Genomic DNA, 24,933 nt, shown 5'->3' with positions numbered 1-24,933 from the left:
ACAGCCCAGCCTCTGCCCCTCCCCCAGCCTCTCCACAGCTCCCCAAAATATGGCTTTCGTGTCTATTGAGAGTTCAGTGGCTGCAGCCACCCCGGGGAGGTCCAAATTTGAATTTTTTCAGCCCCACCCCGTGACTGGGTGGGTGTGGGGCCACCAAGCTGGGCTCTCCCAGACACGGTGACACCGCTTCTGTCACCTCCCCCCCTCCCCTCGGTGTCACACCCAGCCTTGCTTAGTTGTCACATCAACCCCTCCCCCACCCCCAGAGGGGTCACACCTCAGCCTGTCCCCTCCCAGTGACCCCAAAAGGGATTTTCCCAGCACATTGGGATTCCCTTTTTGCCAGGTGGAGTGTCCTCCCCCCCTTGGGAGGGTCCCTGTCACCCCCACCTGGTTGTTTTTGTCACCCCCAGGTGTGACACAAATCTCCTCCACTGCTCTGATCTCCACCAAACCCTTTGGTTCCTGCTCTGATGGATTTTCTGAGCCTTCCCAGCTTCTTTCTGTCACCTCAGCAGGTCCCCAAACCCCCTCCCACAGGTGACACTGGCACCTGCCTGGGCTGCCCTGCCACACCCCACACCAAAAACACCAAAAACACCTCAAAAAACACCAAATCCAGGCTCTTCTCCCTGGCTCTTGGAGCAGCAAAAAAAACTGAATTCCAGGAGGGGAAAAGCACTTCCCTGTCCCAGGATTACTCCTCCAAGAGGAAAAAACACCCCAAAAACGGCTGTGCCCAGCAAAGGAAACCCCAAAAACTCCTCCTGGTGCTGACACCACTCCTGAGCCACAGTCACACCTCAAGTGTCCCCAGGGCCACCTCCCTCACTGCCTGCCACTCCTCTGCCTCCCCCCAGGTGCTGGCAGGGTTTAGAGAGGGGCAAGAGGTGCTAAAATTCTTCCTCTGTCTCCCAGGTGAGGTTTCCCACCCCTAAAGACTTTTAATTCCTTGCTGGAGGGGCCCCCTCATCCTCCAGACCACCCCAAATCCATGGGGTGGGGTCCTAGGTGAGGTTGCCCTCCTCTAGAAAAACCCCAAATCCACGTGGTGTCCAACCCAAGGGCAGCTCCCCCAACCCAGACTGGGATGTGGGATCCCACAAAATGTCATCCCAAAGGTTGGGGGTGTCCTGACCATGCTGGGGGGAGCAGCCCCATGCCAGGGCTGTGCTGGAGAGTTGGGAAAAGTGTTTGGTTTTTGTCTTGGAAGTGATGGTGAGAGGCAGGAGGAAGGATGAGACACCCCCAACATCCCAAAGCTTCTGTGGGGATACCCAAACTCCCCCAGATCCCAAATCCAGCTGTTTTGGCAACTGTTGGTTGGGAAAAATCAGCCCTTTCCAAGCTCATCCCTGCCCTGGGAAGGGGCTGGGGAGGGAAGGGGGGTACAGAGACCCCACCCCTGGTTCTGGGGGTCCCAGGGATACAACCCCAGCCCCAGGGGTGCTGCCTCCTGCACTGAACATCTCAATAGATGATTCAAATTGGTATTTCCAATCAGAGAATTTAGGAAAAATTAAAAAAAAAAAAAAAAAAAAAGTGCCTTTTCCCCACCACTCTAGATTTGCTCCCTCCAAAATAAAACCTCAGCCCTCCCCCCTCCCATTGGGGTGGGACCAGGGAGCTGTGGGGGCTCCTGATCTGTCTGGGGGTCCCACCCTGGACTTTTTTCACCCCCTTTTTCACACACTGACTGCACGAGGACAGCTCTGCTCCTGCATGGACACTGCTCCACAAGAACCACCAAGGATAAAACTGGGGCAGGGTCTCACTCTGCTGCCAGCTGGAGTCACCCCCAGCACTGGGGACAAACTCAGATTCCCAAACTCACCCTGGGAACCCAGAGCTGTTTTTATCCTTGGGAATATCAAAGAAACCAAAAAAAACCAGAGAGAAACAAAGGGAAGAGCTACATCAACCCCAGCCCAACACTCCCAACCAAGTGCCCGAAGCGAAGAGCAGCCACAAAACCAAAAAAAATAAAAAAAGAAAAAAAGCAAGAAAAAGATCCAAAAGGAAGAATTCTCTCACTCACAGGTTGTTTGGCTGAGTGGGGATGGAGGTGCAAGCAAGCAAACAGGGCTGGGGGCTCTTGGCTGGATTTGTACAAAGTTCAAGAAGCGTCGGTGGCTCTCCCCGCTCTCCGTCCCTCTGTCCGTCCGTCCCCCCAGAGAAAATCTGTTGGGTTTTGTGGGGTTTGTGGTCTGGTTGCTGTTGCCATCGGGGTTCTCTTGGCTCCATTTCTCTCTCTCTCACTCTCTCTTTCTGACCCCCTTTTTTTTTATTTTTATTTTTTTTTTTTTAGATGAAATATTCCTTCTTGTCGTCGCCGCCGGCCTGGCCGCCCTCGGCGTTGATGATGGCGGTGTCGGCGTCCGGAGCGTCGTCAGAGCCTTTGGCCTCGTGGGTCAGGTAAGTGCCTGGAGGATGGGGGGACAATGTTGGGGGGTCTCTCAGCACCCCAACATACACACTAAGCTGCCTGAAGGGCTCTACTGGGGTTGGCTGTAATGGGAAAGTAGATGGGGAGGGATGGGATGGAGGTTTTTTGGAGGAGTGTCCGCTCGCAGAGTGACCTCTTGGAGAAGTAGGGTGGGGGGCTCTACTCACACCATTGGGGGTGGATGATGGTTGGGTGGAACTGTGACCCCAGGGCTTGGGTACAAACCTGCTGGGCATGAAGGGAAAGGAGGAGGAGATGGGGACAAGGACAATCCTGGGACAGCGGGTGTGTTGGGTTGATGTGACCAAAAATGTGGATTCTGTCACCATCTGTTAAACCAGCTGGGGTAATGACCCTGATCTCTGTGAGAGATATCTCCTGTTAATGGGGCAGCTTTAAACCAGCTGGGCAATCATCTTTATCTTTCCCATGACCCACCCTTCATCCAGGAGCTATCACCTGTTAATGGGCCATTGTTAAAAACTGGGTGTGGCAGCAATTCTTATCACTGTGGGAGATATCTGCTGTTAATGGGCCATTGTTTAAAACTGGGTGTGGCAGTGATCTTTATCTCCTGGCACATATTATCTGTTAATGGGCCAGCTTTAAACCAGCTGGGCAATCATCTTTATCTTTCCCACAGCCCATCCTCCCTCCAGGAGATATCTCCTGTTCATGGCCAGTGAGTCCCAGTGCATGACTGATAAAATTCCATCATCCCACTGGGAGATGCTCCACCCAACCTTTCCTACCCAGATAAAAACTGACATTTTGGACACCACTGGATTCCAGAGGAAAACCAGACCTTTCCACATCATCCCTGGACCTTCAGAGGAAAACTGCACCTTCTCCAGCTGAACCACATCTGCCACTGCAGGAGGATGCAGCCACCATTGAATGGCACTGCTGCCACCACCCTGACTGACTGATGGGTGTCAGCTTGGATTGTGGCTCTGGCAGGGTTGGGATTGTTCTTTGTGATACTGTATTTCTATTTCAATTTTCCTAGTGAAGAACTGTTATTCTTATTGCCATGACATCCCCTTAATTTCAAAATTATAATAATTTGCAGGGAGGGAGTTTACATTCTCCATTTCAAAGAGAAGCTTCTGCCCTTATTGGCAGACACCTGTCCTGCAAACCAGGAGGAGACCCCTGAGGGGTGCTGGTACCCCCCTGCAGCCCCCCCCCCAGGCTGTACCTTTGTGCCTGATCAGGTAATGTCCCAGCACGATGAGCAGGCTGAGCAGCAGGAAGACGATGACAGCCACCACCCCACCAATCATGGCATGGTAGGTGCTGGAGGTCGAGGGTACTGGGCTGGCATCTGCCAAAAGACAAGGAGATGAGACCCTGCAAGGGGGAAGCAGAGGCTCCATCCTGCTGTAGGATCCTGGGGGAAGGCAGCAAGGGAAGCAAAGTGGAAATCCCCATCCTCCACAGTGGGGTTTTGGCCCCTAAAAAGGGAGGATGAGGTTTGGGTAGAAGGGGACGTGCAGGTTGGAATTGTCACAGAGGGGTGATGGCACTTTGAGGATAGCAGGAATCCTGCCAGAAATCCTCCTCCCACTGTGCCCCATCAGCTCAGGGTGGGGACAGAGCCACATTTGGAAAGGACAAAGTGGGGGAGACACGGGGGAGGCAGCAGGACAGAGGGACAAGACATGACACAGACACGAACAGGACAAGAGAGCTGCTGCCACAACCTGCTGGGAACAGCTGGAAAACACCAAAATCCACACACACACACAGAGCCTGGAGCCAGGCTGGGCACATGGCAGGGCTGTCCCCAAAGCCAGGGCTGGGGCCACCATCCTCCTGTGGGAGCTTCTTGGGCCAAGCTGGGCCACAAAGAGAGAGAAAAGGAGCTTACAGTACCTTGGATGAGAGCTGGAGTGAAGGATGGAGCTGAGGCCATGGAAGCATGAGAGATGGGCTGGGAAGGGCCTGGAGTGGAGTGAACGTGTGGGGTGGGGAGCTGGGGAACATCTGGGGAGGACAACAAAAAACACAGGACACCAATCAAAGCTGGGAAGGGCCAGCGAGGTGACAGAGCTTGCTGGGGGGACCCTCCATGACTCCTCTGCTTGTGTCACCAACTTTTGGGACATTGTGATGCTGTGACATCCCCCAGACCCCTGGTGAGCTCCTGGGAAGTGTCACCCAGCAGGAGGTGCCACCTGCACTCACCTGTGCACAGCCTTGGGGGCAAGGACAGGTGGGAGAGCTGGAGGTGGCTCCCAGTGCCTGAGACATGATGGATTTAGGGACAAAAGTGGGAATTCCCAAAACCTGGATATGAAGCTTGTGTGCTGTGACAAAGGGGGTGACACCAGGTGGGTGCCACCCCTCAAGGACAGCATGAGGCACCTGGGGTGAGCTCAGGGTGCTCACAGGACACCACACAGGGGACAGGAGGGACACACAAGGGTTGGGCATTTGGGGGCTGGTCCGGGACAGGCTGAGGGAGGGGACACAGGGGACAAAGTGTCTGAGGTGCCACTGCTGCCTCCACACTGCAGGGGAAGGGTGGGGAAATGGAAGAGCAGAGCACAGGAACAGGGAAAGTGCAAGGTGGGAGAGAGAGGGGGAGAGAGGCTGGGAGGACACTAGGACAGCCCAAATCCATGGAAAAATCACAGGGAAATGGGATCAACGTGTGGGAAGGGAACTGGAGATGGGATGGCAGCCAGGGGAGGGCACTGGCAGCAGCACACAGCACACACAGCATGGCATGGGGACATGGGGACACAGAGACCCCTGTCCCAGTGTGACACAGGGACATGGAACACACAGAGCCCTGTCCCACGTGTGACACATGGGGACACACAGCCCTGTCCCACGTGTGACACAGGGCACAGGGACATGGGGACATACAGAGCTCTGTCCCAGTGTGATACATGGCATGGGGACACACACAGAGCCATGTCCTATGTGTGACACATGGGGACACACACAGCCCTGTCCCAGTGTGACACAGGACATGGGGACACACACAGAGCCCTGTCTCATGTGTGACACATGGGGACACACACACAGAGCCCTGTCTCATGTGTGACACAGGACATGGGGACACACACAGAGCCATGTCCTATGTGTGACACATGGGGACACACAGAGCCCTGTCCCACGTGTGACACAGGACATGGGGACACACACAGAGCCCTGTCTCATGTGTGACACATGGGGACACACACACAGAGCCCTGTCCCACGTGTGACACAGGGACATGGAACACACAGAGCCCTGTCTCATGTGTGACACATGGCATGGGGACACACACAGAGCCATGTCCTATGTGTGACACATGGGGACACACACATAGCCCTGTCCCACGTGTGACACAAGGAATGGGGACATGGGGACACACACACAGAGCCTTGCCCCATGTGACACACGACACAGCCACAAGCACAGCACACTCAGGACGAGCCGGGGGCGTGGCAGGACCCGCCCCTCCCCACCCCGGTGACACGGTGACACTTCCTGTGTGTCCCCTCCGCAGGACACACTCCGGCCACCGTGGCCACTCACCGCTGACATCCAGGTTGTACTTGGCCACCACGCTGCCCATGGAACTGGTGGCTGTGCACACGTAGGTGCCACTGTCACTCTTGTTGAGGAAGGGGAAGATGAGGACGCTGTCGGAGCTGAGCTGCAGCGGGGCGTCGCTGCCCTCCTTCTCCCAGAGGAATTCCTGCGGGCTGAGACACAGCACGGGCTCAACACCCCGGGAATTCCCGGGAAAACTGAATTTAGGGGTGATGCCAGAGTGCTCAACACCCCGGGAATTCCCGGGAAAACTGAATTTAGGGATGATGCCAGGGAGCTCAGCATCCCGGGATTTCCCAAGGAAACTGAATTTAGGGATGATGTCAGGGAGCTCAGCATCCCGGCAAAATTGAATTTAGGGATGAGCCAGGATGGATCTGATGCTCTGGGACAGGACAGGGGGCTCAGCACCCTGAAATTTCCCAGGGAAATTTAATTTAGGAACAAGTCAGGATGGATCTGTTGTTTTAGGACAGGGGGCTCAGCACTCCAGGATTTCCCAGGGAAATTTAATTTAGGGATGAGCCAGGGTGGATCTGATGTTCTGGGACAGGACAGAGGGTCAACACCCTGAAATTTTCCAGGGAAATTGAATTTAGGGATGAACCAGGATGGATCTGCTGCTCTGGGAAGGGACACAGGCTCAGCACTCCAGGATTTCCCAGGGAAATTTAATTTAGGGATAAGCCAGGGTGGATTTGTTGTTTTAGGACCGGGGTCAGCACCCTGGGATTTCCCAGGGAAATTTAATTTAGGGACAAGCCAGGATGGATCTGTTGTTTTAGGACAGGGGGTTCAGCAACCTGGGATTTCCCAGGGAAATTTAATTTAGGGATGAGCCAGGATGGATCTGATGCTCTGGACTCACCACCCTGGAATGACCTGGAGAAATTGAATTTAGGGAAGAACCAGGATGGATCTGTTGCTCTGGGATGGGACAGGGGGCTCCGCACTCCGGGATTTCCCAGGGAAATTTAATTTAGGGATAAGCCAAGGTGGATCTGATGTTCTGGGACAGGACAGAGGGTCAACACCCTGAAATTTTCCAGGGAAATTTAATTTAGGGACAAGCCAGGATGGATCTGTTGTTTTAGGACAGAGGGTTCAGCACCCTGAATTCCCCAGGCAAATTTTATTTAGGGATGAGCCAGGATGGATCTGCTGTTTCAGGACAGGACAGGGGGTCACTCTGCTCCCATGGGACACCCCAAACCCCCCCAGCAGCTCCTGCCCAGCTCTGGGTGGGGCTGGCAGTGGGAGGGGAGGGCCTGAGGAGCAGGAGGAGGAGGAGGAAGGTGAGGAAGGTCTTACATGGGGTTGCCCTGCCCATCACACTGCAGCTGCAGCTTCTCCCCCTCCCGCGGGTACTGTGGGTGGGGCTCGATCTTTGCCGTCGGCTTGTCTGGAAAAAGGGGGAGAGGAATGGTGGGGTGAGTGCCTGGCACCCCAAATCCTGCACCTGGCAACCCAAATCCTGCCCTGTCATCCTAAATCCTGCACCTGGCAGCTCAAATCCTGCCCTATCATCCCAAACCCTGCCTCTGGCAATCCAAATATTGCTCTGGAACCCCAAAACTCACCCCTGACACCCTAAATCCTGCCCCTGCCACTCCAAATCTCACCCCTGGCATCCCAAATCCTGCCCCTGCTACTCCAAATTCTGCCACCAAAATCCTAAATCCTGTATGTGGGCACCCAAAATCCTGCACCTGACACCCCAAATCCTGCACCTGGCATCTGAAATCATGCCCTGGCACCCCAAATCCTGCCCCAGAATCTAAAATCCTACATCTGTGGGTCTCTTGGACCCCCATCCCCCCCAAAAACGTGCCCCCACGTACAGTGGACCTGCAGCTTCTGTGTGGTTGACCTCTCTGAGTTCTGCAGGGACTCGTGGTCCACAGTGCAGGTGACCTCGACCTCGTTGTCCTCCTTGGTGACACGAAATTCCACCCTGCTGGTCACTGTGAAGGTTTTGCCATTGGGGTCCTCAACCACCTCAGTGCCAGAGTCTGTGGGGACAGGGGACACTCAGAGCTGAGGGACACACTGGAAAATCTGTTTGGTTTTTAATTCTGGCTCTGGGTGAAGAGAGAAGACTCCAAACAAAATCAGGAATTAAGGGGTGTAAAGAACACCAGGGTTACACACAGGATGGGATGTGGGAGGTGATGGTGGGGAGGGGATCAGTGGGATGGAAGGGGATGGAATGGGATTGATGGGATCAGTGGGATGGGAGAGAATGGGATGGGACAGAATCAGTGGAATGGGATTGATGGGATGGGAGAGAATAGGATGGGATGGGATCAATAGGATGAGACAGGATCAGTGGGATGGGAGAGAATGGGATCAATGGGATGGGACAGAATCAGTGGAATGGGATCGATGGGATGGGAGAGAATTGGGATGGGATCAATGGGATCAGATGGGATGGAAGGGGATGGGATGGGATCAATGGGATTGGATGGAACAGGATCAATAGGATGAGATGGGATCAGTGGAATGGGAGAGAATGGGGTGGGATCGATGGGATGGGATGGGATGAATGGGATCAATGAGATGGGATCAATGGGATTGGATGGGACAGGATCAATGGGATGGGAGAGTATGGGATCCATGGGATGGGATGAATGGGATGGGAGAGTATGGGATCCATGGGATGGAATCCATGGATGGAATCCATGGGATGGGATGGGGTGGAAGAGTATGGGATTGATGGGATGGGATGGGATGGGATGGGATGGGATGGGATGGGATGGGATGGGATGGGATCCATGGGATGGGAGAGGATGGAATCCATGGGATGGGAGAGGATGGAATCCATGGGATGGGAGAGGATGGAATCCATGGGATGGGATGGGATGGGAGAGGATGGAATCCATGGGATAGGAGAGTATGGGATCCATGGGATGGGATCCATGGGATAGGATGGGATCCATGGGATGAGATCCATGGAATGGGACCGATGGGATAGGATGGGATCCATGGGATGAGATCCATGGAATGGGACCGATGGGATGGGATGGGATCAATGGGACAGGTTCCATGCAATGGGATTCATGGGATGAGACCAATGGGATCAGTGGGATCAATGGGACGAGATCCATAGGACAGAATGGGATGGATCCATGGGATATGACACTGCTGTACCACAGTCATCCCCCCAGTCCCCCCCAGTGTCCCCAGCCCCCAGGACAGGCTCCCCCACCCTTGATCTCCCTGTTGCCCTTCCTCCAGCGCAGCTGTGCCGCGGGTTTGCTGCCGGACGAGCGGCAGATGAGCCGCGCCACCTTCTCCTCGTCGATGGGCTGCTCGTGGCCAAAGATTTGGGGCTTCTGGGGGATTCCTGCAGGAAAAGGAGGAGAAAAAAACACAAATCTGTGAGATGGGTGGGGCACACAGGTGTTGGAGCCCAGAAATCTGGGATTTTTGTGCTATCTGACCTCCTGGAGAGCGCTGCTTTCAATCGGAGGTCTTGGAGAAATTTCCAAATTTGGAGTTAAAATCAGAGGTGTGTAGTTAAATAGAATTGTGTGATTTCACATGGGGAAGGGTTTGAAATTGGAGGTTTTTATAATATAGTAATGAGACAAGATGGTGGATTTTGGGTTGTGACTTTTTCAGTGGTTTCAGGCAGTAATTTCTGGTTGGACAGTTAGTGCTGCACTGAGGGTCACAGGAATTTAATTATTGGGTTAAAAGTATAAATAATACAGGTGTTAATTCTCTATTGGACTGTTTAGCTTTAAAAGATCTTGTAGCTTGCTAAGTTCACCTCCATTTCACCTTCTAGCTGGTAGCTGGAAGTGTTACTGAACTTTCTGTACTTTAATTTAATAAACAACCAAGGGAAAATCCATTTCCTTCATGTGTTTTTTAATCCTGAGTGAAGACAGAAGAAATTTCAAATAAACCATTAATTAAGTGGTGTAAACACCACCACAGTTACAGGTAACACAGAGAGGTGATGGGATCTGAGAGGTGATGGTGGGGAGGGGATAGGATGGGATGGATGGGATCCATGGGATCTATGGGATGGGATGGAGGAGATGGGAAAGGAGGAAACAGGATGGGATGGTGGGGATGGAATAGAATGGGATGGGATCCATGGGATCATTGGATGGGATCCACAGGATAGATGGGATCAATGGGATGGGATCCATGGGATCAATGGGATGGGATCTATGGGATGGACTGGATCCATGGGATCGATGGAATTGGATGGGATCCACGGGATCAATGGGATGGGATCCAAGCTATCAATGGGATAAGGATCCATAGGATGGATTGGATCCATGGGATGGGATCCATGGGATCGATGGGATAGAGGGACCCATGGGATGGATGAGATCCATGGGATCAATGGGATGGGATCCACACAATCAATGGGACGAGATCCATGGGATCCATGGGATGAGATCAATGAGATTTATGGGATAGGATCCATGGGATGGTTTGGATGGGATCCATGGGATCCCTGGGATCAATGGGATGGGATCCATGGGATGGATGGGATAAGATCCATGGGATGGATTGGATCCACGGCACGCATGGGATGGGATCAGAGGGATGGGATCCATGAGATCCATGGGATCATGGGGTGGATGGGATCCTTGGGATCAATGGGATGGGATCCACGGGCTCAATGGAATCAATGGGATGGGATCAATGGAATCCCTGGGATCTATGGGATGGGATCCATGGGATGGGATCCACGGGATCAATGGGATCCCTGGGATCTATGGGATGGGATCCATGGGATCAATGGGATCTCTGGGATCTATGGGATGGGATCCATGGGATCAATGGGATCCCTGGGATCTATGGGATGGGATCCATGGGATAGATGGGATGGATGGATCAATGGGATAGGATCCATGGGATGGATGGGATCCCTGGGATCAATGGGATGGGATAGATGGGATGGATGGATCAATGGGATGGGATCCATGGGACAGATGGGATGGATGGATCAATGGGATGGGATCCATGGGATAGATGGATCAATGGGATCCCTGGGATCGACAGGATAGGATCCATGAGATGGATGGATCAATGGGATCCCTGGGATCCATGGGATAGATGGCATGGATGAATCAATGGGATGGGATCCATGGGATGGATGGATGGATGGATGGATGGATGGATGGATGGATGGATGGATGGATGGATGGATGAATGGGATCCCTGGGATCAATGGGATGGGATCCATGGGATGGATGGATCGATGGGTTGGGATCCATGGGATGGATGGGATCCATGGGATGGGATCCATGGGATGGATGGATCGATGGGTTGGGATCCATGGGATAGATGGGATCCATGGGATGGATGGATGGATGGATGGATGGATGGATGGATGGATGGATGGATGGATGGATGGATGGATGGATGGATGGATGGATGGATGGATGGGATCCCTGGGATGGGATCCATGGGATGGATGGATCGATGGGTTGGGATCCATGGGATAGATGGGATCCATGGGATGGATGGATCGATGGGTTGGGATCCATGGGATAGATGGGATCCATGGGATGGATGGATGGATGGATGGATGGATGGATGGATGGATGGATGGATGGATGGATGGATGGATGGATGGATGGATGGATGGATGGATGGATGGATGGATGGATGGGATCCCTGGGATGGGATCCATGGGATGGATGGATGGATGGATGGATGGATGGATGGATGGATGGATGGATGGATGGATGGATGGATGGATGGATGGCATCCCCAGTGCGCCGCGCCCGCCCCGCCGTACCCAGCACGGTGACCAGCGCCTTGGCCGTCCGGACGGGCATGGTGAAGATGGAGCAGGTGTACTCGCCCTCGTCGGCCAGCACCACGTCGCTGATGCTGATGGTCAGCTCGTTGGGCGTGGAGCGCTCCAGCTGGATCCGGTTATCCCGCAGGGCTGGGGGGAAAAGGGGTCAGGGGCAGCTGGGAATTCACAGGGAGATCTGGAGGGGGAAATCTGGGGGGCAAATCCAGGAATTCTGGGGAAAAATGGGGGGAAAAACCAAGAGAAACCAAAGGAAAACCCAAGGAAAACACAAGAGAAACCCAAGAGAAACTGAAGGAAAATCCAAGGAAAACCCAAGAGAAACCCAAGGAAAACCCAAGAGAAACACAAGAGAAACCCAAGGAAAACACAAGAGATACCCAAGGAAAACCCAAGGAAAACCTAAGGAAAAACCCAAGGAAAAACCCAAGGAAAAACCCAAGGAAAAACCCAAGGAAAACCCAAGGAAAAACCCAAGGAAAACCCAAGGAAAACCCAAGGAAAAACCCAAGAATTCTGGGAAAAATTGGGGGAAAAACCCAAGAAAAACCCAAGAATTGGGAGAAGAATTGGGGGAAGAATTGGTGAAAAAAATCCAAGAAAAAACCCAAGAATTCTGGGAAAAATAGGGGGAAAAATTGGGGGAAAAACCCAAGGAAAACCCAAGGAAAACCCAAAAATTCTGGGAAAAATTGGGGGAAAAACCCAAGAAAAACCCAAGAATTGGGGGGAAAAATTGGGGGAAAAATCTGAGAAAAAAATCCAAGAATGCTGGGAAAAACTGGGGGAAAAATCCAAGAAAAACCCAAGAAAAAAAAACCAAAAAACCCAAGAAAAAACCCAAGAATTCTGGGAAAAACTGGGGGAAAAACCCAAGAAACACCCAAGAAAAAAAATCCAAGGAAAAAATCCAAGAAAAAAATCCAAGAAAAAATCCAAGAATACTGGGAAAAATTGGGGGGAAAACTGGGGGGAAAACCCAACAAAAAATCCAAGGAAAAATCCAAGGAAAAAATCCAAGAAGGGGGGGAAAACTCCAAGAATTCTGGGAAAAATTGGGGGAAAAATCCACAAAAATTACATGAAAACGACATGAAAAATCTGGGAATTCTGTGGAAAATCCAGGAAAAACTGGGGGGGAAATGGGGAAAAATCTGGAGAGAAAATCCAGGAATTCTGGGAAAAATCAGGGAAAAATCCAGCAATTCTGTGAAAATCTGTAAAAAATCCAGGAATTCTTGGAAAATCTGGGATTTCTGAAATAATCCAGGAAAAATCCAGGAATTCTGGGGAAAATCCGGGAATTCTGGGAAAAATCTGTGAAAAATCCAGGAATTCTTAGAAAATCTCAGAAAATCTGGGAAAAAAAATCCTGGAAAAAAAAATCCGGGAAAAAACAATTTTTCAGAGGTTTTACCTCATTTTACTTTGGTTTTATCTCATTTTTTCCAGGGTTTTACTTCTGTTTTTTCTAGGGTTTTACCTCGGGGTTGTTTGGGTTTTACTTCATTTTTCTGTGGCTTTATCTCATTTTTGGGGGATTTTACCTTGTTTTACCATGGTGTTACCTCATTTTTGAGTAATTTTACCTATTTTTTCTGGGTTTTGCATCGCTTTTGGGGGGTTTTACCTTGGTTTTTCTGGGATTTTACCTCATTTTACCAAGGTTTTACCTCATTTTTGGGGGGTTTTACCTCATTTTTCTGAGGTTTTACCTCATTTTTGGGGCGTTTTACCGCATTTTTCTGGGATTTTACCTCATTTTTGGGAGATTTGACCTTGTTTTACCACAGTGTTACCTTATTTTTTTGGGGGGGGGGGGGGGTTTACCTAATTTTTGGGTGGTTTTACCTAATTTTTCTGGGGGTTTTACCTCGGTTTTTTTCTAGGGTTTTACCTCATTTTACCACGGTTTTACCTCATTTTATTTTGGTTTTACCTCGTTTTTTTCTAGGGTTTTACCTCATTTTATTTTGGTTTTACCTCACTTTTTCTGTGGTTTTACCTCGGTTTTTTTAAGGGATTTTACCTCATTTTACCAAGATTTTACCTCTTTCTTGGCAGGTTTTACCTCGTTTTTGGGTGGTTTTACCTAATTTTTCTGTGGCTTTACCTTATTTTACCACGGTTTTACCTCGGTTTTTTGGGGTTTTACCTCGTTTTTTGGTGGTTTTATCTCGTTTTTTTGGGGGTTTTACCTCGTTTTTGGGGTTTTACCTCGTTTTTTTGGGGTTTTACCTCGTTTTTGGGTGGTTTTACCTCATTTTTTGGGGGTTTTACCTCGTTTTTGGGTGGTTTTACCTCATTTTTGGGTGGTTTTACCTCATTTTTTGGGGGTTTTACCTCGTTTTTGGGTGGTTTTACCTCATTTTTGGAGGGTTTTACCTCGTTTTTCCCCAAAGTACAGAGTCTGCTGGGCAGGGTTGGACCATTGGAGAGAGGAATCATCAGGATCCTCCACCTGGCACTTGAGCACCACCGTGCCCCCGGCCACCACGGTCTCATCCGACGTCGTGGGCTGACTCTCTGCACGTGAAAAAAGGGGAATTAAGGGGGGTCCTGGGTGTCCCCTCCCAGTGTCACTCAGCTCCTCCTCTTCCTTCAGGCAGCCCAAGGGCAGGGAATCAAGCTCCAGGATCAGATAACTCCCCTCACCATCCCAAGGACAGTTATTTTTGGGAAGTGGAGCTGCACAGGGACAAGGGGGACATGGCACAATGCTTTATTTATTTATTAAAGGAGGAACACTGAGAGGGCTGGAAGCATCTGAATTTCTTCTTTTTTTTTCATGAAGATGAAGGAAAATTGATCCTTTTGCTCCCATCACAAACTCCCCCAGAGCTGTCTCAGGAAGGTTCTGGTTTTTCCTGTTAAAATCAAGAAAGGTTGGGCTGGAAATGCCCAAGGAAAGAATTTTTAGGAAGGAAATTCCTGTTGTGAGGGTGAAATGCCCAAGGCCAGGCTGGGCAGGGTTTGGAGCAGCCTGGGATGGTGGCTGGACACTGGAAGGGACAAAGATGAATTTTAGTTTTTTTCAGTCTGGGATTCCACCAGTTCCTCCCTGCCCAGGATTTCCACAGAATCACCAGACTGGGATTTAAAACATTCCCAGCACTCAGATTCATCCTCACTGTCCAAGTTTTTCTTGCTCTTTGCTCATCTCTGCCTCATCCCCTGCTCTCTCCAACACCTGCCTCATCTCTGATCTGGGAATCCACCCCTGGGCTTGTTTTAATTTGGTTAACGAGCCTTTTGTCCTGCTATACCCTAATTAGGGGATTAAACCTTTCCAAGCCTCTGTTGTCCAAACTCCAGCTCGACAACGAGGGTCTGACACCCACGCAATTAACACAATTACCACCCTAACCCCAGGCCTGGCCTCATTAAGGAATTACTGTGAGGAGAGATTAAGCACATCCAGGATGCCACCCCCGCCCTGGGGGTGTCCCCAGAGGGGATATTCCCCTCCTCTCACCCCCTGGGACCCCCATTCTGGCCCCCCAGAGCCCCCCCTGCATGACCCAGATCTGGGGGGGCTCTGGAACAGATGGGAATGGGCAGGATTTAATAAAACCCACACAGCTGGAACCTGCTGGAAGTGACAGAATAGGGGCAAAGCTGGGGGAAGGAGGGGGCACAGAGCAGCTGGACCCACCCTGGGGGTCTTTCCCCTCCTCCCATGGGGTCTCTCTGAGCACAAGCTGCTGTGCCAAGGCTCACAAAGGAACCACAGAATTCTAGAATGGTTTGGGTTGAGAAGAAAAACAGTTCCAACCCCCTTCTGCAGGTAGAATCACTTTTATTATCCCAGGTGTCTCCAAGTCCCATCCAGCCTGGCCTGGGACATTTCCAGGGATGGAGCAGCCTCAGCTTCTCTGGGCACCCTGTGCCAGGGCCTCCCCACCTTCACAGGGATGAATTCCTTCCCAAAATGCCAACTGTGTTGGGTTGATGGGGCCAGAAATGTGGATTCTGTCACCAGCTGTTAAAACCAGGTGGGGCAGTGATTTTTATCTCTGTGGGAGATATCTCCTGTTAATGGGCCAGCTTTAAACCAGCTGGGGCAATCATCTTTATCTTTCCACAGCCCATCCTCCCTCCAGGAGATATCTCCTGTTAATGAGCCATTGATAAAATTCCATCATCCCACTGGGAGATGCTCCAGCCAGGGGAGGAGCCAAGCCTTTCCTACCCAGATAAAAACTGACATTTTGGACACCACTGGATTCCAGAGGAAAACCAGACCTTTCCACACCATCCTTGGACCTTCAGAGGAAACTGCACCTTCTCCAGCTGAACCACATCTGCCCCTGCAGGAGGATGCAGCCACCATTGAATGGCACTGCTGCCAACACCCTGACTGACTGATGGGTGTCAGCTTGGATTCTGACTCTGGCAGTGTTTTGGGATTGTTCTTTGTAATACTGTATTTCTATTTGAATTTTCCTAGTAAAGAACTTATTGCCATGAGAGCCCCTTAATTTCTAAATTATAATAATTAGGAGGGAGAGGGTTTACATTCCCATTTCATAGAGAAGCTTCTGCCTTTATTGGCAGACACCTGTCTTGCAAACCAGAACACCAACCCAGCAGCACCATCCTGATACATCCCCTGGGAGTATCCTAAAAAAAAAACCAAAAAAACAGGGGTCTGGGAGCTGAGACTGTCCCATCAGTGCAGCCAGAGCTGCTGGGCTGAGCTGGCACAAAGAGCTGGGACAGGTGCTGGACACTCCAGGAGCATCCGCCAGCACAGGGCTGTGCCACCTGACAGAGCTGGCACTGTCCCCTTACCTCCCTCCAAGGGACCCCTCAGGACCCTGCTGTCACCCCACAATAGAGGCACAAAATTATTTTCAGGTTGGGGACACAGCCAGGAGGGCTCAGATCCAGCCCTAGATCCAGAGTAACCTCAGGATCCCCCAAAAAAACAGCCACAAAAAAAAAAATAAATAAATAAAATAAGCTCTGCCAAACCCTGAGCTGCTGCCCATGTTTGTTTGTGCTCCCCGTTGGTGCAGCAGAGAAAAATCAATATTTCATTAATTACAGCCATGCACGTTTGCAGAGGGGCTGCATTCATATTTATGAATGTGGAAAAATGGTGTAGAAAAACGATGCTGACATCTCTGCTGCTCCTGGAGCCCTGTCCCCTCATCCAGCCCAAAGCTCTGCAAGCTCTGGGTGTCCAGTCAGCCACAGGATGATCCCACGAGGAAAAAAATTGATGCTCTGCATCCCAGGAATTCTGCATCTGGAGCATCCACAGGGATGAGAGGCCAGGGAAGAGCACAGCAGATGTGGGGGGTGAAATTGGAGCTGCAGGATCCTCTCCAGGGAATGTCCACCCCATCATCCCATTTTTTTTTTTTCCAAGCTGTGAAAGCATCTCTGTGGCAGAAATAAGCTCAGAGAAAAACCACCCACTGCTCCAAGCCCCTCCAACGCCTCTGGTTCACAGTCATGTCCCAAAAAACATTTCTTGTTTCCCTTCTTCTTTCCCAAAAAAAAAAAACCAAAAACCAACCCTTGTAATTTCCCTCTTTCCCTGAAAAAACTCCCCTTCTCGTTTCCCTCTTTCTTTCCTATTTATTCTGGGTTTAGCATCACAAAGATCCAATTCATCCCCGTGGGCACAGATGTTTTCCAAGGCTCCTTATTCTCCCCTCCCAGGACTTTGTGTTCCAGGAATTCCCTGCACAGCCCCCGGGGCATTTCTTCTTCAGGGAGGATCTTTACTGGAAGCAGGGTGGGAATTTTGAATTCGTGGATCAGGAAAGTTCTGACATCTGCTGTGCACATCCCTTTACAAGCTGATTTTAGCAGGGTGTGAATCCACAGTCTGGAGCTCAAATTCCAGGAGGCAGCTCCAGATTTGTCAGGAGAGGGAAAGCTGCTGGTGTTTGGGTGCATCTGTTCTGTTCCACCTCAGATCTGATGACAGGACACATCCCAACCCCTCTGGCAGCTCCAGGGATGGCTGATTCCACAATCCAGTAGCATCCAGATGTTTTTTTTGTGGTTGGAGGGTCCATCCAAGAGGTAAATCCAGGCTGGAGCAGGTTGTGAATGAAAGGTGGAAGGATCCAGGACAAGGGGACATCCCTGTGTGCTGTCACCTGGCTGCAGAATCCACAGTGTTCCTGTTTTCTTCACAAGGATAAATCCATCCTGTAATTCCATCGGTGCCTAAAATTCCTTTTCTGGCAGCTCCCACCTTTGCACCTCCAGCCCCCACAGCCACTCCCTCCCACTTTGATCCCAGGGGCTGTCACAGGAATGCAAATATTCCCCAAAAGTGGCAAACACAGCCCTGAGTGTGTTGTGACCTGTCACATCCAGAGGGTTATGGGGGGGATCCCAGTGTCCCAGCAGGATGGGATCTCACTAATTTTGAGGGAAGTGATGACTCCAGGAGCTTCACACCTTCCCAACATAAAACCCCCAAATTCCAAGATTTCTCTGTAAACGAGCATTCCTGGGAAAAAGGCACAGCAAGAGGATGAAGCTTCTCATCCCCTCCTGCTCTCTCCCTCTGCAGGGTCCTGGTCCCAGTGGCACTGCCATGACCTGGGCACCTCTGAAGCTGCATCTGTGACCTGAGGGACATTGTCACATCCTGCCAGACCTGCCCAGGGTTCAGCAGACAGCCAGCAATTAACATCAATCAGAGGATGATTCCAAGTGCTCAGGGATGCTCCTCTCCTCCTCCTCCTCCAGCCTGGCTGGATGTTCTCAAATCTGATATTCCCTGTGGGATTTCAGCTCCATCCTCACTGTGCAGGGCTGGGAGCTTCTCCTTGTTGCCTCCCTCCCCAGGAACATCAGGATCACCTCCTTCCAAAATTATCCCACAGCTCAGAGGGTCTCCTGCCATTCCACCAATGCAGAAGAGCCAAGACCCAGCTGGACACACCCTGAGTGCTGGGAAAGGGAAAAATCTCCCAATTCTGAGCCACCACAAATCCCCCAAACACCTGAGAACCTTTCCTGAGATGTCACAGCTCCCAAAAGGAGAAAATTCCCCCAAGACCCCAGGGCACAGGGCAGGGTGACCCTTGTGGCAGCACCCTCCCTCAGTGTGACAACCAACAGCTGAAAACTCCCTTTTTTTTCCCCCTTTTTTTTGAGTGGGATTTTAGCTCCTACCCTAAGGCCAATCTCCAACATGACTGTTGCCAAGGGAACGAGCTCTGTGCTTTGACAGTTCTGTTTTAAGGATCTCCCTGCCCAGTGAGGTGTCTCAGCCCAGCTGGATGCCCTGGCAAGGGATTTTGGTGGCTCTGCAGCCACAGTCCTGAGGAATTGTCACTCCCCACTGGCTGAGGATTAAACACACACCAGGTTGTGTAAGAGGATATTTATAACACAACTGAGGCGTGGGGAAGCCCTGGCAGCTCTGCTCCTCTGCTGGGGGACAGGACAGCAACAACCAACACCTCCTCCTGACCTCCCAAAAATAGAATTGTGGAGTGGGAAGGAACCTGGAGTCCAATTCCTGGTCCTGCACAATCCCAGCTGTTCAAAAGTTCCTTGGGAATGTGATAATTTCCTGGGGAGTGCCTCATCACCTTCTGGAAGAAGTTTTTTTTCTGATATCCAACCTAAACCTGCCTTAACACAGCTCCAACAATTCCACCAGAATCCCAAAGGATCAGGTCACAACTCTGCTGCTGCTCCAGGGTGTTCTGTCCCTTTTGGAATCCCCAGCATCACAGGGAGATTAAAAAAAAAAAAAAATTAAAAAAAAAAAAAAGCCAGAATCCAAACTTGGTGAGACTTGGAAAGGCAAAATGGAGCCTCCAGGTGTTCAGAGAAGCTGCAGGTGAGGTTGGAGCACTCCTGGATTCATCTCCTCATGGTTTCAGAGCAGCATCCTGATGGAATTCTGGCCCCAAAATCCTGGAAATTTTGGCCTCAAAATCCTGGAATATCCAGCCCTAAAATCCTGGGAATCCCAGCCCCAAACCTCAGGAATTCCAGTTCTAAAATCCTGGAATATCCAGCCCTAAACCTCAGGATTTTCAGCCCCAAAATCCTGGGAATTCCAGCCCAAAAAATCCTGGGAATCCCAGCCCTAAACCTCAGGAATTTCAGCTCCAAAACCCTGGGAATTCCAGCCCTAAGCCTCAGGAATTTCAGCCCCAAAAATCCTGGGAATCCCAACCCTAATCCCCAGGAATTCCAGCCCCAAAATCCTTGGAATTCCAGCCCCAAAATCCTTGGAATTCCAGCCCCAAAATCCTTGGAATATCCAGCCCCAAAATCCTTGGAATATCCAGCCCCAAAATCCTCGGAATTTCAGCCCCAAAATCCTGGAATACCCAACCCTAAACCTCAGGATTTTCAGCCCAAAAATCCTTGGAATTTCAGCCCAAAATCCTGGAATATCCAGCCCCAAAATCCTGGGAATTTTAAGACCCAAACCCTGGGAATTCCAGCCTCTGATGGCAGCAGGAGGGAGAATGAGGAGCTGCAGCCTTGGACACCAGCACAGACACCCCAAAGCACATCCCATCCTACATTTCTAGAACCATCACAAACATGAGGACATGCTCTACAATTGGTAATTTTAGGATATTGATCTACTCATTCAAACCCCTGAATGTCCATGATTGGTGGTTTTCAGGATCTTTACTGCCTCCTGTTATCTTCAATCTTTTAATCTGGTGTTTTCAACTTCTTCTCTCCTGATTTAACATAGTTGATGTTCCAGCAGCCTTGGAGGTGGGGGGGGTTCAAACAAGTTATAGAAAAACTAAAATTTTCTCATGCTGTGCACCTGTTATAAACACTGCTCTAAACTAAGAAATACACAAAAAACAGCTAAGAAAATATGCAGAAATAACTGAAGAGCAAAACATAGCAACTGAATATTGGCTCACACAAGGCCCTGATTTGTACAGACATTTCCACCAGGGTCTTAACCTTGTTTAAACCAGTTTTTGGTACTGCTATGCCCAAATGCAGCTCCTCATCCTCCTCCTGGGTGGAAAAGGAGCTGGTTGGGGAGAGGATGGAGAATCTCAGCCCTTTACAGGTGGGTGGAGAGGTCACTCCCACCTCAGCATCACCACGATGAAGGTTCTGCTGCTCTGGGGCCAGAACTGGACCAGATGGTTCAAGCTGAGCTGACCCAGTAAATGGGAGGAGGATGAGCAGATCCATCTGACTGTGGGGGTGTCACAGTGCTGGCAGCACCTTGGAACCACTCAAGAGCCAAAGCAGCAAGGATTGCACTCAATCTGTGCAAGAACCTGAGCTGGAAAAGCAGCTCAGGTGGAGATCAGGGACAGAGAACAAACCGAGCCCACCAAGCTGGGATATGAAACCACATCCTGCCTTGCTCCTCTCCTGCAGGATGGGCAGGAGACACCTTGGATTGATGGAAAACGAGGTTAGGAACCAACTCGGGGAAAACAAACAGCAACAGCTCTGCTGCAGCTCCCTCCATCTGGCTGGGGTGACTCCCCAGATGCAGCCACCCCCGGTGATTCCAACACCCCTGGAGAGGTGAGAACGTCAGGAAGGGGGAAGAGAGGCAGAGTTTTGCAGGCAGGAGACCTCCCAGGCAGGGAATCCTGGGCAAAAAGGAAGATTTTGCCTCCAGGGAAGGGTGGGTACCCACACCTAGTGCTCCAGCAGCATCGCTCCATTCCATTGGGATTTTTCTCCCAGCTCCATTGGGATTTTTCTCCCAGCTCCACCGGGATTTTTCTCCCAGCTCCACCGGGATTTTTCTCCCAGCTCCACCGGGATTTTTCTCCCAGCTCCACCGGGATTTTTTCTCCCAGCTCACAGCAGGGCTATGCCAAACCCCATGGCATTGCCAGGACAGTGGCAGGATTCCTGTCCCCGGGTGCCAGCACATCCCTCACTGTCTGGGCATGCAGCAGGCACCTCTGCAGAGCCTGATCCCAGGCTTTGTCCTAAAATCCAGCTTTGCCTGTTGAGCCTAACTCGTTGTGCCAGACAGCTGAGTGGTGGATTCCGTGCTCTCCAGCCTGCACAGGGGATGCTCTGCTCCCTCCCCTCTCCTTTGGCTGAGTGCTGATCCCGGCTCTGGAACAGCTCCTTTCCCCCAGGCAGCTGATCCAAGTCATCCAAAATCAGGCCAAGCAGGTAGTGAGTGATGCAGAGAGGTTGCCCTCCCTTCCTTTGGTGCTTCAGCAGGGCTGTCTCTGCATCCTGGGCTCTGGAGCCAAGGGCTGCTGCTGGCACAGGCACTGGCAGCATATGGTGAGCCCTAATGGCACTGGGAGCAGGGCTCTCACACATTCCTTGGGGAAAAGCACCACGGAAAGCAGCAATCAAAGCTTCTGTTGGCTCCAGACACCACCCCGCTGTGCCCCTGGGCTCTCTCCCTGCTCACATTCCAGCGTTGATGGCTCCCTCCAGGGCAGCAGGAACCTGCAGATGGCACCTGGATGGGCAAAAAAGCCTCATCACATCCCCAGCAGGCAGGGCAGGCTGCTCTCGGGGCATCTCCTCAGGACAGACAGAGGTTTTTGGGTGGCCTGGCCAAGCAGACACCTCCAGAGTGACAAAGCCACCCTGCAGCACAGGGAAGTGCCCCTGAACCTGCTTCTTTCCAAAGCCCTCATCTCACCAGGCTAATGATACTTCCCAATGTTCCTCCAGTGCATGAGGGGGGGAGGAAAAAACAGCCCCAAGCCATCTGTTTTTGGCCCGTGGTGGCCTCCCAGGGCATTGTCCAAACAAAAGGGTTACACAACTCTTGGGCTGGAATAACCCTGCAGAGAGAGAGAGAATGATCCTCACACAAGGACAACCACGCACCAGCCCAAACACCCAAATGTGCAGACAGCAGCACAACGGCAGCCAAGAGCACAGACAGGGCCCTCTTGTGCAGGACCAGTGCTCCCAGTGCCTGGGTGGCTTCCAGGGGTTCCTCCAGACCCTGCTGTGGTTGTAGTGAAGCCATTCACAGCTCTGCTCTCCAAGGAGGAGAATCCATCCCACCCCAGCACAGGTGCCAGGGAGGGGATGTCCCCTGAGCCACCAACCATGAAAACACAACTTCATTCCAAGCATCTTCCAGATATCCATTTCTTCTGCTCCTAAAGGTTTGGGTTTTTTTCTTTTTGAGGGTTTGTTTGTCCAGCTCTGCTGGACCCTGGCACTGATGGCCAGAGGCCAGTCCAGGGGGAAATCTTGCAGTGTCATCATCTGGGCTGTGTCCTGTCCCAGGACAGCTCCAAATCACGGCCACCTCCCTTCCCAGGAGCGATCCTTAGGATGCTCAACCATCCCCACCCCGGGGCTGAGCATCACCCACACCCAAGTGACTCTTTCGGGTGCCCGTGGGAGGATCGTGGCCAAAACCAGAACAAATCTCGGGATTCGTGGATGGGAACACAACCACCAGCCCCCAGAGGCTGTGACAGCAGCAGAGATGGGTGCGGGGGAGCCGTGGGGGCTGCGGGCTCAGCCCTTGTCCCCACCGTGGTCCAGAATCCCCTCCCCGCAGGGATGTGGAGCCAGCGCCCCCAGACTGCTCCTCCCCACCCAAACACAGCAGCATCGCTTCTGTCACGACCGACAGCCAGACAGGGATGGCGAGTCCAAAGCAGGGACCCCGCAGCGCCGAGCCCCGGCGGGGATCACACCCGCTCCGCGCCTGTCGCGACTGTCGCCCGCTGGATGCTCCGCACATCCCGGCGGGACGGGGAGCGGCCGCCGAGCCGCCCTCTCCCCCGCCCATCCCGGGGAAGAGGCGGCTCCCACCGGGGATGTCACCGCGGCTCCACCCCGAGGGGGGACAGCGGTGTCACCGAGCCGCGCCACCCTCACCGGGGACTCTCCATCCATCCGCCCCCCCCTCACCGCGGGCAGCGCCGGGAGGGGTCGAGCGCCGCCGCCGCCGCCCGCCGGGGCCTGTCTGGAACCTTCCGCCGCCCCGCCCCGGGCGGTCCGCGGCTGTGGGGGGACACGACGGGCAGCACCGGCGCCGCCTTGACCTTGAGCCCCGCCGGTTTGCCCGGTGCCCGGGGGAGCCGCACCCGCACCGGCGGCGGGGCGGGCGCTGAGGGCCGTGAGGGCCGGGCAGGGCGGGGCGCGGCGGGCGGCACCTGCCTGACCCACATAGCGGCCCCGCTCGCCCGGCCGCCGCCGCCTCCCGCACCTGTCGCTCGGTTCTCCTCATCCCCGGCTATGGCGGCGGGGATGCTGGAGGGAGGTTCACCCGCTCGAAGCGCCGCCACTCACCATCGCGGGAGAGGTTTCCCCAAGCGCTGCCGAAGCAGGCGATGAGCAAGAGGACGCTGAGGGCGGGGGGCTGCATGGTGGTGGTAGTGGCGGCGGCGGCAGCGGGAGAGCCCGAGCCGCAGCGCGGGCGGCGGGCGCTGCTCTGTCTCCGCTGCTTTCCCCGCTCTGGAGCCGGCGGTGCGGCAGCGGCGGCGATTAAATACAGCGCGAGGAAGAGACCATTCGTGCCGGTGGGGGGGGGAGGCGGGGGGGGCAGCGCCGATGCCGCCCCCCTCGGCCCCCGTGTAAACACGCCCGCTCCGGCCGCCGGCCCCCCCCGCGCCCTGAGGCGCGGTGGTGCGCGCCGCATGCGCGGCTCCCCGCGGGAGGCAGGTGCGCGCGGGGCGGCGGCGGCGGCGGGGGGCGACGGCGGGAACGGGGGTCCCCGGGTCCCCTCTGTCCCCGTTGTCCCCATTGTCCCCTCGGTCCCCGTCATCCCCATCATCCCCGTGGTCCCCGTCCCGCCCCCGCTTCGAGCGGAGCGGCGATGCCCCGCGGTGTCATCCCCAGATCGGGCGGTCCCGCCATAGAACGGAGTCTCGCCGCTCAGGGATCGGTCGCCGCCAACTCCGGGCTCCTCTCGGCTCGCGGTGTCCCCGGGATGGGCCGGGTCACTCGGTGGGGTCGCTGCCAGGCGGTGCCCGGCTGGGTGGATGGAGCGTTGTCCCTTTCGTAGGGTGAGAGGGGCTGGGCAGAGATGCTGGGATGTCACCGGTGCTGGGATGTCACCGGTACTGGGGCGTCACCGGTACTGGGGTGTCACCCTCACTGGGGTGTCACCGGTGCTGGGGTGTCACCCTCACTGGGATGTCACCCGTGCTAGGGTGTCACTCTCAGTGGGCTGTCATCAATGCTGGGGTGTCACTCTCACTGGCGT

The 24,933-nt window shown here is 53.0% G+C and overlaps 1 protein-coding gene and 1 long non-coding RNA gene across 3 annotated transcripts in view; one reads left to right on the top strand and one right to left on the bottom strand.

Moving 5' to 3' along the window:
- The window catches only part of LOC306813872, a 59,256-nt gene that overhangs the window by 5,901 nt on the left and 28,422 nt on the right, over positions 1-24,933 (top strand). Inside the window, exons 3-4 of one of the 2 annotated variants that reach the window (XR_013777055.1) lie at positions 2,309-2,415; positions 3,090-3,179. This is a non-coding gene — a long non-coding RNA (uncharacterized lncRNA). Of the gene's footprint in view, positions 1-2,308; positions 2,416-3,089; positions 3,180-24,933 lie in introns of those variants that run through there. The other variant, XR_013777054.1, reaches the window with a different exon arrangement.
- Positions 1,557-24,201, bottom strand: CADM3 (cell adhesion molecule 3). Its single transcript, XM_079329535.1, has 9 exons — positions 24,018-24,201; positions 14,175-14,315; positions 11,769-11,921; positions 9,207-9,344; positions 7,840-8,010; positions 7,310-7,400; positions 5,981-6,150; positions 3,648-3,773; positions 1,557-2,423 (listed from the first exon to the last, which is right to left on the bottom strand). The coding sequence occupies exons 1-9, from the start codon at positions 24,091-24,093 to the stop codon at positions 2,305-2,307; spliced, it is 1,185 nt and encodes a 394-aa protein (XP_079185661.1). The 5' UTR covers positions 24,094-24,201; the 3' UTR covers positions 1,557-2,304.

This window comes from Erithacus rubecula (assembly GCF_903797595.1).
Source record: "Erithacus rubecula genome assembly, chromosome: 33".
Taxonomy (NCBI): Eukaryota; Metazoa; Chordata; class Aves; order Passeriformes; family Muscicapidae; genus Erithacus; species Erithacus rubecula.
This window is presented reverse-complemented; position numbering and strand designations above follow the sequence as displayed.

Excerpts from the sequence above, each read along its gene's own strand:
- CADM3 (XM_079329535.1), bottom strand. The coding sequence starts at position 24,093 with ATGCAGCCCCCCGCCCTCAGCGTCCTCTTGCTCATCGCCTGCTTCGGC. Across the intron at positions 8,011-9,206 it reads GGGCAACAGGGAGATCAAGG|ACTCTGGCACTGAGGTGGTT; the intron begins GTGGGGGAGCCT and ends CTGTCCCCACAG. Across the intron at positions 6,151-7,309 it reads GATGGGCAGGGCAACCCCAT|CCCGCAGGAATTCCTCTGGG; the intron begins GTAAGACCTTCC and ends GCTGTGTCTCAG.